The following is an 18,592-nucleotide window of genomic DNA, read 5'->3' on the forward strand; positions in this document are numbered from 1 at the left end:
CCACTGAGTTCTCAGCTGTCATGAGGGAAAAAAGCAACTCTACCACAGAACAGGTGCTGACTGTGGGCAGAGCAAGCCACACTCTTACCAGGCTGCTTTAAAGACAAAGCTAACTTTTACAAGTGAGTGCTTTTTTCAACATGAAATTTTAAGAGAACAGGTAATGTAATTAAATTCAGTACTATATGCAAAAATGTGAAAAGGGACTGATATAATTTATATAATATAATCATTTAAAATCTGGTAACAATACACTGCAAGATTGTCTTTGAAAATAACTATTCCATCCACAGGTAAGATGTGGTCTGAAACAGCCCAAAGTTAATTTGAGCCCTATCAGTTATCAGGCATTCCTAAATCAGACATAACTCTTTATGACTGGGTTGTTGACAGTGCTACTATCCATGACTGGCCACAGTCTCACAATCTCTCAATCAAACTCAATCTCACAACACCAGCCACTGGATTGAAGAAGACATATGATTGTGCACCAGTCTATACTTGGTACCATGCTCTGATCTCTTATACAGGCGTTTTGTTTGACTGTTTTTTCCTGTCATCATCATGAGGAAGGATACATTTTGCCTCCTCAATTGTTCAATTAAACCATAAAGCCGTTTCCTTTACAGATACCACCCAAGTTCCTTCCTGTTATTAACACTGAGGTGTGAGTGCTTGTGCAGAATTCATGGATCTCTCACTGCCCCCTAGTGAAAACAGTTACAACATTACAGGTTAAAAGTCTTCACTTGTGTGAGTAAACTTTTACAAGAAAAGAGCCCATAGCCTATTTTGTTTATCTTTTGGAAAGGGAGGCCGAATGTGCTTTTAACAGTTGATTTTTGCTTATTGGATGTCCTCACAGCTTCACTGAATTACTTTGACACTGACAAAATCTTAAAAACCTGATGATCAGGCAAGTTCCGAAGCCTTCCAATTCCCTTTAGTCTACATGAGAGATCAAGATCTCATAATGATGAAATTTCTCATAACTATGACATAAGTCATTATGCACTTGAGTCACTGATGTACATTCAATACTTCATGTCTGTATGCTTTAGCTCAAAGGCTCTTTGCAGATAAAAGTAGACTGAAACATGGAAACACGAACTTAATAAGGGAGTAAATGGTGGTAACACAGTTCCTTATTCTATCAGAGATTACAAAGCCTGTTTTTCCTTCTACATTGTTTACACATATTTACATTGTGGCCTCAGATCATGTCAGCACACCAGAACCAATTATCAAGTCATGCAAAATGAATTTAGATCAGATGACTGATCTTTTCTGTTTCTTATGTAGGCTGCACACTCACACAAGCGTCTGAAATATGGCATGTGATATTGTTGGGGCAACACATAGCAAGAACTGGTTAGGCCTCTCTTCGAGACTGGGAAACAGAGCTCATTCTCTTTATTTCTCATTTTCATTTCAAGTTTTGAAGTGTGTAGCCAATAGCATAATTAGTCTATGTATTTGCTTCTAAATTAGTTTGTTTTTACATTATTTTAGATATGTTTTATTTCACCTGTTTATGCATCTTAACTGGATATGATAATGCCTTACTTTAAATCTTTGGATTTCATAAGCGACATATAAACTGTTAATAAACAGGAAAAATGGTGGAAGTACAGTGTCTCATTTGAAAATATCTGAAAAGATGAGATTGCAGTCCAAATGTGGATAATGAGTAAGAAAAACTAGAGGACATTAGAGGACAGTATCCTCATGCAAATACTGAAATATCTTAATACATTTTCTGTACCAATGAAAGTAAGTTGAATATAAGTGATGAAATGAAAACGGTTAATATAGTTTGGTAAGTGCAGGACATGTTTGATTTTCATAGGCACAGAAGAGTATGCTACAGGCAGAGAGGGAAGATGAGGTAAGAGAGCGCCTCCAATCTGCACCAGGGAGTGTTAAGGGACTCAACCCAATTACAATATTAATGATGTTTGAAATATAATATTTAATACATTTTCTGGTATTGGCACTGGTATTGGCTGAACAAAAGAAAGACCTATAGTTTGTTGAATCACGCAGGATTTTAGGTAATAAGCAACTTTTAAAAGCGAAATTTGTGGCCATTGAATGAAAATCTGTAAAAACTGAATGGATTTCTGCCTTACGATTATCAGTGGGGCACGGCGGAGCACGCACAGCGTCAATTCGTCCGATTTGAACAACTTCCTGGTCCGGGAAAATCTGACATTATCGCGATAGACAGCCTGTCTGTGTGCAGTTCCGCGGCGGGGGCCTGACGCTGGAATGCGAAACTACAAGTTATTTAGCCAAAACAAAAAAATTGACAAACCTCGGCGCGCCATTTCAGACATATCTCAACTCTCCTAGAGACTCAGCTATGGTCTGAGCCATGAGGGAGACGCTTAACATATGGTGAGTTTTATCAAGAGGTTCGCGCTAAAGCTCGCTGACTTTAGCATGGCTAGCTAGCTAATCCATCAACACCCAGGCTTGACAGCTGACCAGCCAACAGGACCGAGCTATGGCTAGCATTAGCAAAGTTAGCTGGCAGGCAGTTGACGAATTGAGTTAATCTTATTTAAACTTGTTTAGGGGATTGTCTTGCTGAATTAGTCACAGGTGACATTGGACAATCTCCCAGCGGTGGTAATGTTGTTTGCTGTAGTAGCCTCGCAGTATACCGGCTTGTTTGTTTGTCTGAGTGATGCACGGAGGCTAACTGATGCTGTTAACTAGCCTGCTAGCTAGCGATGGTATGTCGTCGTTGCTTGGTGCAATAGTATGGCTAAACAAACAACAACAGACTGACAGGCACCTTGCTAGCAACCGTGTGCTAATGTGAATGAATATCAGTGACGCTGGCGTGTTTTCTTTGTGGTTGTGTATTGTATTGTATGCCATTTCGCCTCTCTTGGTGAATAAATTATGCTCTTTATGAAAACTCAGGTTGACATGCCGCACAATTAGTATTTAATTGAAATATTGACTGGAATTACTGCTGACACATAGGGTGTGTGACAGAAATTTTGCAGGCCAACAGTGCTAATGGGATTATTACAAGCATTCCCCTGACATCTTTTTGTCTTCAGATTTGTCTGTCATTTCTGCACCTTCAGGGGATGAGACGAGATCGGGTATTTCCGCAACTGCAGCTTTGGGCTCGTTGACTCTCTGTGTTGGCTCAGGATGGCGCAGGGAGGCTCTCAGCTCGACTACCACATCCTGCAGGACCTCAAGCAGCGTTTCCCAGAGATCCCAGAAGGGGTAGTGTCACAGTGCCTTCTGCAGGTATTCACATTAATAAACATACATATTCCTGCATATGCTTAAAAAGCTGTTTGGAGAATGTTGAAAATTTGTGACAGTGTGATAACCACTTGGGTAGAAGGTTGTTTTATTGTATGATATCCTGCTATTTCTGTGCTACTCTATCACCGCTTCTAGTATTGTCCCTTATGATGTATACTGGACAGTAAGGAAGTAAAATCAGTAATTAAGCACTTAAACACTCCCACTGATCCAAACTGCATGCCTGAGACCTTTCTTTTTCTGTCTCAGAACAACAACAACCTGGATCTCTGCTGCCACCTGCTGGCTCAGGAGAGTAATAGATACCTGTATGGAGAGTTCCATCACAGTCCAGAGGAGGGACGACTGAGCCGAAACCACATGCTACACATTAGCCTGGGCTACCCAGGCTCAGAGGCAAGCAAGGCAAATGGAGGAGCAGCAGGAGTAGGGCGCTCTCTAGTGCACAGCACTAGTGACAGTCACATCGAACCCCAGCGGCCCAGCTACCCTGAGCCCCTGTCAGCCCCTGCCACCATGGCCCCCTCCCCGGGTTACAATCCTTTCTTTATGAACGATCAGAGTCGCTCGGCCAGCACTCCCACTCCTCCACCCTCAATGCAGGGCATGTCTCCCACATACTCCCCTGTCCCACGTTATACTATGAACCCTATAACAGTCACACTTTCACAAAGTATACCTACTGTCCCACAGGCTCTGCAGATTCCTCCTGGGCACTACGCTAACAGCACCAACACCACCCTGTATATTCGACCCTCACCCTCCCAGAGCCCACAGCCAGCGCCTTGGTCATCTTCAGGAGCGGCTGTCTATCAGCATCAGCAGTCCCCCTACAGTACTCCCACATATGGCTCACCTTACAGCTCCCCACAGCATCAGGTCCAGCCCCAGCCACAGCCCCAGCCACAGCCCCAGCCACAACCCCAGCACCAGCAATATGTCTTCCTTCCTATTAGCTCCCCAACCATTCCCAGCATGCCCTACCATCACCAGCAACAACCCCAGCAACAGCCAGCTGTTTACAGACCCTACCACACAAAAAGCTCCCTAAAGAACCAGATAGAAATTACCCTGGAGGGTCCAAGACCACGCAGCAACTCACCTGTGCACACCCCTCACCCCCAAGGAGCGCTTTACATGCCCACCAGCCCCTCGCCCAGCTCCCCTTCGAGGGGCATCACTATGAGTGGACCTCCAGGCCCTGCAGCCTTTCACCCTGGGATGTACCTGCAGCACCAGGGCGCCACAAGGCCTCGGCCTGCCTCCTCTCCTCAACCAGGCCAATCAGCCTACACTTTCAAAATCAAAGTGTCCCCTGGAGGTCAGGCCCAGAGGCCGCCCAGCTCACCTCCTGTGGCCGAAGCTGAGTCTCTTCTCAACATAGTAGACCAAGGAGAGCACAGTGCTGCCCCTGCACCCATTTTACCCATCTCCGCTCTACCAGGGAACATTGCCAGTCAGTTTCACCAAATGCCCCGACGTTCAAGCTCAGGCTCTGATGACTATGCCTACACACAAGGTAAGGGATTCCTGTTTTTTCTATTACCCTGCATGTGTGTGTCACTAATGTTCTCCAGTTGGAGTCGATGTTTGATGTGTGTTTGGGGCTGTGCTGATGAAAATAAAGACTAGGCCAGCATTTAGCCTGATTATAGCTGATAGAAGACATTTAACTTCGTAGTTGTGTTCATGAAACCCCTGTTGAACAGAGTTTATCAATGTGTTTCAATTTGGAATTTGATGATAATTTTGTATCTTGGTGTTTGATACGTTTTCTATGTAACAGCAACATCCCGGTTTCATTCCAGCAGGATGCATTTGTTGCTTTTTGTAGCCCTCTCTCTGTCCCCATGTTTACAGTAGTTTTCACTCAAGTGATTTAAAGGGTTACGCTGTAAACTTTTTTAATAATTGCAACTTTGTTACATTTTAAATTGGCATCTTTTTATTTGAAACTGACAAATACCTGTTGAATAAGAGGTAAATGATTATCATTTTGTGGTGTTAAGCTGCTGTCTTGGCATAAGTGGAACAATTTCCTATACTCAGCCATATAAATTATGTAGGCAGTGTGACTGCTTTGTGTCTGTCCTCTTTAACTATTTTTGTTGTCTTGTGCTACATATTGTTAAAGTGGTGATTGTAAGAGTTTTTGTAAAACCAACATGATGCAAGTTTATCTTTTGTTTCAAGGTCTGTCTTTGTTACTGCCTTTTTAGTGTTTTTTCATGAGATGTTTTTGTCCAGCCTGTGTACCTTTTAATGTCAGTGGTTTGTAAATTGATGAAGAGCATTAACAGAGCACTAAAGTGAGATATGGTTTTATATAAAATTTTATTATTTACTCTTGAATCTCACGTATTCTTGGTGCGTTTCCCTCCAGCTCTCCTGCTCCACCAGCGGGCCAGGATGGAGCGTCTAATGAAGGAGTTGATGCTGGAGAAGCAGAAACTAGAGCAGCTCAAGGCTGATGTCAACAACATGGAATACGATGCCCTTCAAAGACGCTTTCGACGAGTCAATTCGACCAGTCTTATACCCAGAGTAAGGACTGAGCATGTACATTGACTCACCAGTACATTGTTGCTAGTTACGCATTTGCAAATTTTATGTCACCACAAAGCTTTTTATACATTTTGAGATGCTCACAATAGATAATGTACAACCACAGACTGTGGAATGATGAATGATTTTATCAGCTCAGGGGAATATTTTAGACTTTGTCTTCATCTGTCATGGAGGCTCAGGAGGGTCTAGCAGGTACATTGCAATTGACAGTCTGAGTTTGCATCAGCCTTTGGACTTCACAGCCATTTCAAAAAGCAGAGAAGGATTAAAGTTAACATTACAAACAATCAAATTCAGTTGTCCAGATGCAGGGAAAATGTAGCCATAAAAGTAATGATAAGGCAAATTGCATTATTGTATTATACAAATTGATTTCTTACCGATAAGAAGTTTGAAAGGGGCAGTTGGGAATGTTTGGTGGTCTGTTTTTGTGTAATCTAACTGGGTTGCGTGTTTGCACTGACTGCAGCCTGAAGAGATGACCCGATTGCGGAGTCTGAACAGACAGCTTCAGATTGATATCGACTGTACCCTGAAGGAGACAGATCTACTGCAGTCTAGAGGTATACATAAACACACACACACGCGCCACATGAACACACAGAAATGCACATTCCTACAGAAACCTTTGAAGTGTTCCTCTGATTTATTTGAAAGCATTGATCTTGAAAGAGCCAAGCCCAGAAGCAGACAGAGTCGGGTCCAAAGTGATGGATGGGGCTCCATCTCACTGCATACAGATGCAGCATTCTAACATGACCGGCTGGTCTGTGACAGGACACAGGCTGATCCATGGTTGACCCTCATTGGGTCTGTGCACAGTGTTTGGCTGGTACGTGATCCCTGTCGATTACGTAATTGATAACAGTACTGCCTCGAAATGCCCCTAACCACACTGTGGAAATTAGTTGCGATGGTTTATCTATTTACCTGGTGTGGTGAAGTTAGATGCTGAAACACTGTAAATGGCAGCAGGATCCAGAGTGTGACCAATTTACTTGCAATTAGCCCAGTGCCACTGAACATTTGGGCTGTGGTCTTTTTGGAAAACAAATCCCTTCCCAAGTCACGGTTGTCTTGCAGACTGCAGCAGGGTTTCCTCCGGGATTTATTTGTACTTTACTGTGTTTATCTGACCCTCTACCTTAACACGCTTTGCAGGGCCTTCTGTAGAGAAGCATCCCCACAGCATGATGCTGCCACGTCAGGCTTCATGGTTGGGATGGCATATTTCTGGTGATGTGTATTGTTTGGATTAGAGCCCAACCGGTACAGGATTTTTCAGGATGATACCAATTTTGATATTTGATAAATCTGATAACGATGTATTGGGCAGTATTGTATTATTATGATGATTATTATTGTTGTTGTTGTTGTTGTTGTTTTTACAAACGCATGAGCAAAGATTTTTAATAAGTATCCTTTTCATTTAGTTATTGAGGGAGGATGGGGACTGTCTGAATCAGCTTTCACTGTCATTCATTGTCATTGTTTATGTCAAGTATTTTTCTGCTGGTCTAATAATATTCCCTCTCATATAACCAGTTCTAGCCAGCTGTTTTGAAATGTGATGGTCAGACATTAATTATCAAGGTTTGTGTTAATTCTGAAAAGGTGTTGTGATTCAGTTTTAAAATTTTGAGACAAACTACCAGTGTAAATATCTTTGGTCAAAGTTGTGAGTATTTGCAATGCACTGACTGTAACTGGACTGATGCGAGTGGATATATTTACCATTATGTCATTTAGGCAGAATGATTATAATGCTATATGTTAACAGCTTGTTAGCTGCCTTCCACTTACAAGCCATGACATTAGCTAGAATTGTGGCTAACTAATTTAGAAAGCTGTGAGCAAGAAAATTATCTTACTGTTTATTTCACATAAACATAAAATCAAGTTTGTCAACCTATAGCCTAAATAAAACAGGATTAGAACTGTTTTATGTTATAAATACGACTAAATACCATTTCTAGAGCTGCAACAGTGATGTTAACAGCAACTCTATAAACTCAATATCTTACTGGAAAGAAATCTAAAATGTCAGTAAAATAAATAATACATCTGACATTATCTAAAGTTTAGAGAGAATGACAAACACAGACATCAGTAAGTATTAGTCTTTCCTTCTGTCCCCTGTCGTCCTCCCTCTGCTGCTGGTAGAGAGAGGACGGGCTGCTTTGTCTCAGTCAGTAACTCAGTTTAAGATTTGTGGAAAACTGAGATAATCCGTTAGACGACGTACAGACAACTTTCGTTTTAGCTTCTTCATAACAAGACGCTATTAGCTCAACTACTGCGCTGTGGTTGTGTAAAGCATGCTGGGACACTGCGGACAAAACGGTAAAAAAAAAAATGCTTGTTGAACAGGTTTGATAATGTACTTATTGGCCTTTTACTTTTTATTGCACTGTTGCACAGTAACTTAAACTACAGTAGGCTAATAGTTGCCACCTTGAGTAATCTTTGAGTTATCTGTTAGTCAGGGTGTGCATGAGAGCGTGCTTAGCGTATGTGCCAGAGGACTGTGCTCTACCGTAGCTGACCCAACCTAGCTGAGTTTTTATTTGTTTGTCACAACATGAAGCAATGGAGCTTGGCGATAAAAATATTTCCAGGGGAGCACCTTATATACGGTATCTCAAAACAGCCTGTTTACCGAGAGAACTTTGTTTGCAGAAAGTTCAATCCGATTGCAAAAATAAATCGATAAGTCAAGTTAACATCTGAGTATAAGCCTGTAGCAGTCTTATATTTCTGCTTAGTGCTAAAACTGCGTAGTCTACTCTAAGCAGACAATAAAATCTAATGTTGATAATTGTTTCATAAATCATATTTGGAAAAAGCATCTCTGTTTATATGAGCACTCTAGAAAGTGAACTTATACGGTGTCTCTTATGTCAAGTGAAGAAAAAATAAGGCGCCACCTTCTGGTAAAATCCTGTAAATGTGTGAATTGTGTTTGAGTTGGCTTATTTATTGTAGCAGCAGTACTGGGGGGGAAAAAACGCAAGAAGGACTGAGTTGGTTGGGGCATGTTGCTTCAGGTGCCAGTGAGATGATTAAATACAATCCAGGACGGTCAGTTTGACCAATGGAACTATGAACTTTTCGATGCCAAAACATTTCACCGCAGTTTATAACACATAGAGACAGGGTTTTACAACTCAGTCAGGCTCAGTTTTTACTGCAATAATCATTTTTATCTCCCCGTCATGATGATCCTGATGTAAACACCAGAATTACGTTGTTCATGTTACAAATTGGTCTAACAGGAATGTGTGTGCACTTGCATAAATTTGATTGGCCAATATAGTGCGTAGCCAGACGATGTTTCATTATGTTGCTGTTAAAATTTAGCTAGGTTCAGCTTTTTTGACCCTGCATTCTGTTTTTTGCCTTGGTAATGTGCGTGACAATGAATGAGGAGGCTGCTTTTGTATTTCTGAACACAACAGCTTGTCAGGAGGCCCGAAGAGTGAAGCTGGATTTCTAGCTGGGATGGGCACTTCTAAACAAACTTCAGTATCTGATTTCTGCTTTCCTCCACAGGGAAGTTTGACCCAAAAGCAATCAACAACTTTTATGACAACATTGAGCCTGGTCCAGTTGTTCCGCCTAAACCTGGAAGGAAAGGTGATTATCCAAAGCCATTTTCAGGGCATAAACATGAGTCTTGAGATATTTTCAGGATGTGTAAAGGAAGAAAAATACCTGTTCTTCAGGGTAGGATCATATGTTAATACTGTTGCCAAGATACAGATTTTAGTTCCAGCACATTGAAGATTTGGGACATTTTTGTTTGAAAACCAAGAATAAAAGCTTAACTGACTTTGGTCTGTGTTGGCCTCCACAAATCTGTTGGCATGGAAACTAGATGAGAAACCTCACTATTAAGTGAATGCACATGTCTATCAACATTTATACTTGAATGGTTGATGCTTGAATGCGTGCCTCACACATATTTGTTGAGTGACAGCCATGGTTAATTCCAGCCCTGAGTTGATGACACTTAAATTGTTGTTACGTTATGCTCTTTATCGTACAAGTAAACGGTCTTTTTCTTGTCCTGCTTCTTTGTGTTTTTGTCAGAAGGGGAGCAGAGCTCCAAGCCAGTGCCAGGGCCTCAGAGGGATGAGGACTTTGAAGGCGCCCAGTGGAACTGTGAAAGCTGCACCTTCCTCAACCACCCTGCACTCAACCGCTGTGAACAGTGCGAGATGCCGCGCTACACCTGAGCTTAGCTCTGTGCTGTATTGCCCACCCCTGCCCCATCCCTCGCCAATCCTTGGATACTATAAGCCACACCCCTCCAGAATCTGCAGAATCTGTCTAGAGGTCTTCCCCTGTCAATCAATATATAAGCCCCTCTTACCTGCTGAGGAAGAGCCACTATCCCTTTCTGCCGACTTGTCCTGTTCCCATCCACTACTCTTGTGCACTTTGACCCTTTTTTCTGTTGGCGGATGATGAATCTTTTCCTGGACAGTTGGAGACTCTTCTCATGGCAAATGTATAAAAGAGGGAGTGACATGCTGCGACTCTGGCAGTGGTTGGGACGGGGCTTCAGAAAGGTCAAAGCAATTGAGGTTTGAGGAGGAGCTATGGTTTACCTAGCGAACATTCCACGCAGAATGAGTGACTGCCCTGTTTACACAACTGCGCCCATTCCTGAACTGAAAATGGAGGAACTTCCACTTTAACCCAGGACCTGTAACTCCCTCTCTGACAGTGGAACAGTGAAAGCAATGGTATATAAGTTCTGACTAATGCGAAATGTAGACTGTACACTGTATCTGGCTCTGTATTAGAGCTCATTTCACTGAAAGAAGAACACTAAAGAGACTTGCATACAAGTATATTCCTGGTACTTTTATGCATATTATGCCACCCTGTATTATGTGTTCAAAAGATGTCGATTTCCTGTGCAAATGCCTCAACTTGCTGTACTTAATAAAGGAGCTGATTCTATGTGACTTGACCATGCACAGCTAGCATGTGAGCATAGTTTGTCACAATTCACATACGCTCCTTTTTCCCAAATGAACCAAACACACTTTTTTTGCACAGTACATGTTTATTATGTTAGTAATCAAACCAGTGGAAATACAGCAGCAGATTGTAGTGGCATGCACACACACTCACTTTCACTAATGTTGCAAGAGGGAATTGGAGAAGTTTCTGACCACCTTGAATGAGGTTTGAGAAGACAGGCATTACCAGAGCATTTCTTCTGCCCCCCCAAGTCTCACCTCCCATGACCACACTGTCCTCCTTCAGGTTTGAAACTTTCCAGTTTCACCTTAATTGATCCCGAAATCCTCATAACACTACTTACCCACAGCACATTGCACTCTGGCATTTCCTAAAGTACTGTATCAGGGACCTTAACTTAGATGCAAAACTAAATATATTGATTTTTTCATTAACTTGTGATTTTCTTCTACAGCCTCTCACTGTCAGAAAACTTGAATTTTTTTTTTTTTTACAGTGCCTACCCTACTGAGAGCATTCCCCTTCCTACAGACTGGAAAGATAAGGAGGCATCACATGGGGAGGTGTGTGAGCACATGCCGTGTGATGTGATCATGCAGACATGCACACACACTCAGCAGACATGGTCATTTGCCATCTTCCTTCCCACTGGTCTGCTTGGAATGAATAGTACTTTATTATGCTTACTGCACATACTTACATATAATACAACAACTTTATCAAAAAGCCGGTATAACGGGTTATGCTGCAGGCTTACATTGTTGGCCAAAGCTTTTACTGCTATTTACATGTGACAGACTCTGCTGTTCATTCACCAGTAAATGCTCCTCTCACCAGTATGATATGATTTGGAAGGTGCCTGTGGAATGTTTTTACTGTCTTTAGGTAGCTGACCCTTTTAAATAAGGCAAGAGAAAATAAAGCCAGTCCATTGGAGCTTTCACCGTGCTTTCACCCATCTGTTATACTCTACTGGAGGAAGAAGATGGCCATGTTCCAAATGTTGTGTATCTCTGGGGAAATGTAGCATGTTGCATTTCCTTAGGTGTGCCCTGTCTCCCTCACTTAGTCATTCTCGGGATATGACTTCAATAAGACATTTTCCTGCCTGGAGCTGTTAATTCCCTGATTGGCCTGAGTTAACATCATTCCTTTGCCTCCTCTCCTCTGATTGGTTAATTAGTCCACCAATTCGTCCTGGTATGGGGTCAGTGAATCCATCTGTTCCCTCCAGATTTTCAGCCCAAATCTAAGACCTACTGGAGTTCCACTTAAAGGGGACGCAGATTTATCTGAATGATGACATTCTCTCCCAAATTAAATGGACTGGTTTTAGATTTCTTTTTCACAGCTGGGTTTTCTGCCAAAACCCCTAAGAGAGCACGTGGCTTCAGTCCAATAAGTGAGGATAGTCTTTGAGACAATAAGTTCACAGTATCAAATGGAAGAGCTCATTTCCAGCTCTGAAACTAACAGTAAGCGTTTGTTTTTCCTATTTTTCTAGTCTGTGGTTGTGCACTGTGTAACAGACAGAAAGTTCCTATTACTGAGAGGACATTGGTCAAACAGAGAGTCCTGGTTTCTCCTCTTGTCTCACATATTTTAGTAGTAGTCTTCATAGTTCTTCGGGTTGAGGCAGTAGAGGATGGCCCCTCCGAAAGAGAAAATGGTGGATCCCCAGGCCAGGCCGTAGCCCCAGTTAAACTCATGGTACACCCTCAGGCTGACTGTCTCGATGAACTTAATGGGGAACAGGACCAAGCTGCAAATCTGAAGCACCACTGCAAAGGAAAAAGGGGGAAGAGAGAAGGTACTCATGTCAAAAATACATATAAAATGATGAATATTTAAAACACTGACCAACTTACAAAAGCTGGAGAGAGATACGAGGCATGCTAATGTCACTAACGTCCTACATTCACACTTGAAATAATGAAGCCTGATAGCCACCCAACTATGGACATACATTTTTTTGTCATTGTTTTTGTGTTTTTGGAATATGCCTCAGCTCTTCCTCTTCTTCTTTTTTGCTTCCAAAAGGACCCAATTTCTTTACGTACCTGCAGAGAACAGCATGACAGCCACGGGCTTGTAGCAGCGACTCCTGGAGCTGAAGCACAGGGACACGAGCGCCACGAGGAAGGAGAGCAGGGTGAGTGCTGCCCCCCCTAACAGCAGGGCCAACGTGGCGATCTGCCAGTCTGAGACAAACACACACACAAGGACAGAGAGGGGGAGGAGGGGGGGCATGAAATCACACTGAGATAGAGCGTGACATAGGTAGCTAAAACGAGGTTACTCTGGAGAGCTGTGTCTGCGCTGTTGACAGCAGGGAGAAAAGTGGAGAGATATGTGAGGAGGGATAAAAGGAGAAAAGAGAAAGGCAGCAGAGTGGGTCACAGGCCATATTGGTGAGCCACAGTAACACTGCCATGCTCAATCTCACACAAGAGAAAAATAAATTACCGCAGAGTAAACACAAACTATTTGTGGTTCAGGGGCTGAGCCGACTCCCCGTTCATATTCTGAGAAGCTGGCGATGGCTCATAATGTTTTGATGTGAGCCACTGGGGATCCACCGGGCCAGTGGCAGAAGAAGAATGTGAACCATGCAGCGAACAACCCTCGAAACCGAGCACAGCAGTTTGCGGCTGACAAGAAACAAACAACAAATGCACGTACGCTTGGCTACGCTCTGATTTCACCAGCTCAGTAATGGATCCCAATGCAGCAGAAAGACAAAGTGATTCTGTGAGGTGACTCAGATAATGAGTATCCCTCCCTCTCGGCTGATGCCAGCTCAGCAGCATTCTCAGCATTTCATTCAGATTTACTCCAAAAACACTCAACTGGAAAAAAAAAATACAGTCACAAACTCGCCTCCTACCCACATTGAAGTGGACACGAAAAGGGAACAAAAAGAGGAAGCCTTGCCTGTCAAAAAGAGAACAACGTTATATAGGAGACTTTCATTTGCTTTGTGCAAATGAAAAAAAAAAAAATCACTTTAGCAGAAGAAAAACAGATTTTTAGAGACATAATTAGCCACGGGACGTTAAATGAGGATTTTTGAGAGACACGCTATATGTTATTGTTTGGAGGTTAAGATTCTGTTTTGTAACTTTGCTGTGTTCTCAAGGAAACAGGAGGTCTATATGTAAACAGGCAGAGGATATTATGATGAAGCATTTGATTACACAGGAGGAAATCATTTAAAGTACAGTGGGTGGGAAAAAAATAAACAACATCAAAGCATAAAGGGGACTGGGCTCTACATAAGTGATTCAATATTACAGTGGGTGGAAAAGTTAACACTGACAGACTTCAGTTTGAGTATGCTTTGTCTTTTCTTTTTTTTTTTTTTCAGTAAGTATACATGGTATTGTCTATTATGGAGAACAACAAATAAAAAAAAAAGATTAAGCAATGCCAAGAATATTTCCTCTCCATTGAGGCAGAAAATCATTAAAACATTCACCAGCGGGGAGAAAGTGACGGAGCATAAGCTGCTTAAAATACAGTTCCCACTCGTGTTGGAGGGAAACTTTATTCCAGGGGCCAAGCAGCTCAAATATAAACAAACATCAACTACTTTTGACCAAATATGGTTCAGGATTTAGAGTTTAAAAATGGGCCCTGTCACCACAGGATGTTGGAACGAACCCACAAAAAGCAGAGCACCCGTTCCCTCCAGCCTCCAGCTTGCACAACACGAGGCCCCCTTAAAGACTGACCCCTTGACTTTCCCTGCCACTGCCTCACTGTATGCCTCTCAGGAAGAGGGCCACCGCGACGTGACCTGCAGCTGTCACAGCGAATTGTTGGTGAGATATCTTCTCTAGGTCAGTTTGGTGCCTTCAGCCCAGCCAGTCTGCAACCAAAAGCCTTATCAGTGCGCCCCCGTGAAACAGGAGGATGCAGAAAGTCATCTCATCTCAGATTTGGAACACACCCTGTACGCTGTGCAAGAAACACAGCCAGAGTTGGAGTGCTTAAAGGCTTCGAAGAGCAGGGAGCGCCAAACTATTAATCTGAGCCCCGCATGATGACAGATGGAAAAGGAGATACAGTACACAAGATCCAATCTGAGCATTAATTATAGTCCCCTGTGTGCATGTCAGGGACTGTTGAAGTGTTATTTGAAAAAATCCTTCAGGGCCACATTTTAGTTTCTTTGTCTGAGACAATGGTGGGAAGATTTGTGTCACAGAAGAGCCTCGAGTATCTCTCTGGCTGTCACACACACTCAAAATCACTTGCTCAGGGCAGCAGGATGGAGAAGTGTAGGTAGCGGGAAGATCTTCAACCAGAGGTCCCTGGTGCCAGAGCCCAGAGTCCTTAAGCCCTACCAGCTCTATGTAGCCCACACTGTGCCGTGACCCCCCTCTAAGAGAAGACAACCGCCACAAATACGGGATCGATAACGTATTATATTATTAATATGCTTTGCCATAACTGCGTCTGATAGAGCTGGACTCACTCGCACACTGGTTCCACATTTGTCCCCTCATCTCACACCAACCTGGCATCCACACACACTTCTCTTGCACGACCGTTCCACATTCCTAGCTCTGTGTCGAGGCTGTATCTTTTATACTTTACCTCTGACCCCCATGCCTAAGTGTGTGCGCGTGTGTGTAAGAGAGATAGAGCGAGAGAAACGGAAAGAGATATGTGTCTGTAACAAGACAATATCTTATGATGTCTACTTTCTAATTCACACCCCATATTATTTTGTTTTCCCAGACACACGCATGCAGGCCTTGCTGTACAAGCTCAAAACATCTGAGCGGCCAGCTGGTGTTTCAGACTAACAGGATTTATTTAATGCCCGGAGCATGACACTGAGGAAATATTGGGGGGCTGACGAGAGGGGGGGTAGAAACTGATTACTGGGATTCAAATCAATAAGCCTAGCCAAGCAAAAGCCTGAGGAAATGGGCAGTTTGCTGTGTGCATTTACTGTGGTATGCTGCTGCTGAGAGCTGAGAGCTGACACGGAGACTGCATGTCTTTATAAGGCACCAAAGTGCACTTTGTCTGCGCTGACAGAGGAGGATCGGGGCCAGCATGACCCACAGTTACTCATCTCTCAGACAGAAAGAAAACGTTTTGTCAGTCTAACACAAACACAGTTCACAACTTAGAACACAGGAAGAAGTCAGAGGCGGCAAACAAAATAAATATATATATATACAGTAGGAGCACACGTAGACGCACACAAAATGTAAGAACCTATAGTCAGGGATAAAGTGCAGGATGAACCTGCTTTTATATTTGCGGAACAGAGTTCAGACAACTTTGAGCCTGGTAAAAATCATACTGAAAAAAGCACACACAAATATATCAAATATATGAGGCTATGATAATTTACAGCAGGTGGATGCAAAAAAAAACAGACAGAAGTCCAGAACTTTTAGTTTTTCTTATCAATTTTGGCAATTTCAAGGCTACATATTGTGGTGCTTGTATTGGACTTTGATTATATTGTAACATTTTGTAATTTGGTGCACCTTACAATCCATTGCAACCTAATACCACAAACTGTGGCCTAACGACCTGCCAGAGCTGGATCAGTTGCAATAAAAAAAATGAACATTAAAGTAAATGACTGTTGATTTAGATCACATAAGAATTAATAGTTGCCAGGTTAAGGCATTTCCTGACATCATTGATTGTTGTTAATGCTGCTCAGTTCAACCACCTTCTTTTTTTTCTCTCCCGAATGACCAGCTGTGGTGGAAATATGAAATGCTTCCAGACAAAGCTTAATGGGGACTCCATAACAGAAGTTTCCCTAATAGAGAAAATCAGCATTTCTGGAGTGCTTCACTTGTTTCCCTGGTTACTAATCTCCAGGCATCTGGATCTCTGGGGAGTTCTCTGCTCTGAGTTGCCCTCGCTCCTTGGCCGGTGAAGAAACCCACACAAAGGCTCATTTTGTGCGCAACAAAAGGCCAAATGAAACCCCAGCTGGACCGCTCCTGGCGGGGCAAAATTCCCACATCTTTCAGTGTCGCAATGGGCAAATGTTTCGGGGAAAAACTTAACTAGCCAGATAAAAAAAAAAAAAAAAAAAAAAATCCAAGTTATAAAGGTATATTATTCATCAGACTTTCTTGGAAAACAGTAATGTGCACCCCATTGTTCACTGTCTTATTTCATGTAGAAACATTCTGCAGTTTAAATTAAGCAGGCAATCGCTAATTATAAAGTAATTAACATTTAGCACTCTCTAGGGTGGTGTTTTATAATTCTCACCCACAGAATAGATTGGTTCAGCAGCTCACCGTCTGCAGGGACCCTTTGTTATCCCTGCGCGCGGTGCATCTGAGTTTCATTTGAATATGAATGTGGGTGTCTGTCTGCACCCCATGTTCTGCCATTTCCAGGGTGCAACATCCCTAAAACTACAACACCCAACCGGTGTAAAAGTTCCAAACAACATGGTGGCGCATCACCCCATCAGTAGTGTAGGCTACAGGCACATGAGCGTGTCTCTCACCCGTGGCCAGAGTGCTGTTGCAGGACCACTCCACGGAGCTAACGGGCTTCCAGCAGGACACCCACAGGGACAGGTAGTACTGGTCATCTGCCGTGACCCACGCCGGGCTCACCATGGCGCCGACATCCAGGCACAGTGCTAGAAAGACGCACACCAGTCCCACCAACTTCAGGGGCGTCAACGCCGACACCCGGACCTCCTCTCCGCCGCTCACGGATGAAGCCATTGCCTATCTAAAGTAACTCACTCATTTAAAACAAAAAGAGAAAAAAAGAAGGAGAAGAACACGTGTGTCAACGCGGCGGGGGTATGTGTCGTTCTTCAAGTTTACAAAAGGAGTCAGGTTGAAGTTGTGGTAGTCCCCCCTGCCCGTGCCCGTGCTGTGGGTAGCAGGATGGGGACCGCCGCTCACTCCGCGTCCCGAGTCCAGAAGACGCTGCTGCCGCTGCTGTGGTCCCAGCGCGCTGCTGACGGGAGTGAGCTGAACATCACTGAAATAACACGGGGCTGCACCTGCTGGGTCCTAGTGCCTACGTCCGCTCCCAGTTACGCAGCATCTCTCCCTCTGTCTCTTTCTGTGTAGTCCTCATGTTCACTGATGAAGGGACAAGAACAATGTGGGAATTGAAGTGTGCAGCTTTTCATGGATGGATGGTGTATTTTAATCATTTCCACTGATAAACAGCCGTGGTGTAGGAAGTGTTCCGATCTCTCTCACACTGTTGAAAAAATACTTATACAGCCTAATACAAATAGGCCACTAAAGTTACAAGTAAAAGTTTTTTATTCATATTTTGACTAAAATAGAAAATAGCCACAGATGTGTTAGCAACAAAATTTACTGTACTAAAAGTACCGAATATGCAGCAGAATGGCTCCTGTCAGTATTATTAGTATTCTGTCACATAGACTATATCTATAACTTATTCTTAAGGAATAAATACTGTAGAGTATTTATTTCTTTAATTGTATCATTTAATAAACATTTATACACATTTTCAAACTGAGTAGCTTATAATAGACTGTTAATCTGAAAAGTTACCAACAGTTATAAAAAAAATGGGGACAATCAAAAACATAAAACACTTCATCATACTAGTAGTGAACATCACAAACTGACTTAACTGTATCGAATGCTGCATTACAAGGAAAAAAAACAATTTAGACCTATAACCTGGTCACATCATCCACAAGAGACCACAGTCAAAAGCACAACAGAGAAAACTT

General features: G+C 42.8%; 2 protein-coding genes across 4 annotated transcripts; one reads left to right on the forward strand and one right to left on the reverse strand.

Annotated features, from left to right (window-relative positions):
- The first annotated feature begins 2,203 nt into the window (after positions 1-2,203).
- Positions 2,204-10,853, forward strand: tab3 (TGF-beta activated kinase 1 (MAP3K7) binding protein 3). Of its 3 annotated transcripts, XR_015436820.1 has the most exons (8): positions 2,204-2,400; positions 3,105-3,276; positions 3,547-4,816; positions 5,681-5,841; positions 6,335-6,428; positions 6,523-6,697; positions 9,418-9,501; positions 9,958-10,001. XR_015436820.1 is itself a non-coding variant. In XM_087172253.1 (7 exons), the coding sequence occupies exons 2-7, from the start codon at positions 3,175-3,177 to the stop codon at positions 10,101-10,103; spliced, it is 1,857 nt and encodes a 618-aa protein (XP_087028379.1). In that variant the 5' UTR covers positions 2,205-2,400; positions 3,078-3,174; the 3' UTR covers positions 10,104-10,853. The 3 variants fall into 3 exon arrangements, 2 of the variants coding, with proteins under 2 accessions (XP_087028379.1, XP_023255779.1); XM_087172253.1 differs by lacking the exon at positions 6,523-6,697 and having other exon boundaries at positions 2,205-2,400; positions 3,078-3,276; positions 9,958-10,853; XM_023400011.2 differs by lacking the exon at positions 6,523-6,697 and having other exon boundaries at positions 2,205-2,400; positions 9,958-10,853.
- A 69-nt stretch (positions 10,854-10,922) lies between these two features.
- On the reverse strand, positions 10,923-17,840 carry tmem47 (transmembrane protein 47). The gene is made up of 3 exons (XM_023400013.2): positions 17,366-17,840; positions 12,921-13,061; positions 10,923-12,641 (listed from the first exon to the last, which is right to left on the reverse strand). Exons 1-3 carry the CDS (start codon positions 17,589-17,591, stop codon positions 12,463-12,465), a joined length of 546 nt encoding a protein of 181 aa, XP_023255781.1. The 5' UTR covers positions 17,592-17,840; the 3' UTR covers positions 10,923-12,462.
- Between the last annotated feature and the right edge of the window lie 752 nt (positions 17,841-18,592).

The sequence above is a fragment of the Seriola lalandi genome, unplaced genomic scaffold, assembly GCF_002814215.2.
Source record: "Seriola lalandi dorsalis isolate HSWRI2012SDOR001 ecotype SW California unplaced genomic scaffold, Sedor1 jcf7180002052130, whole genome shotgun sequence".
Classification (NCBI taxonomy): Eukaryota; Metazoa; Chordata; class Actinopteri; order Carangiformes; family Carangidae; genus Seriola; species Seriola lalandi.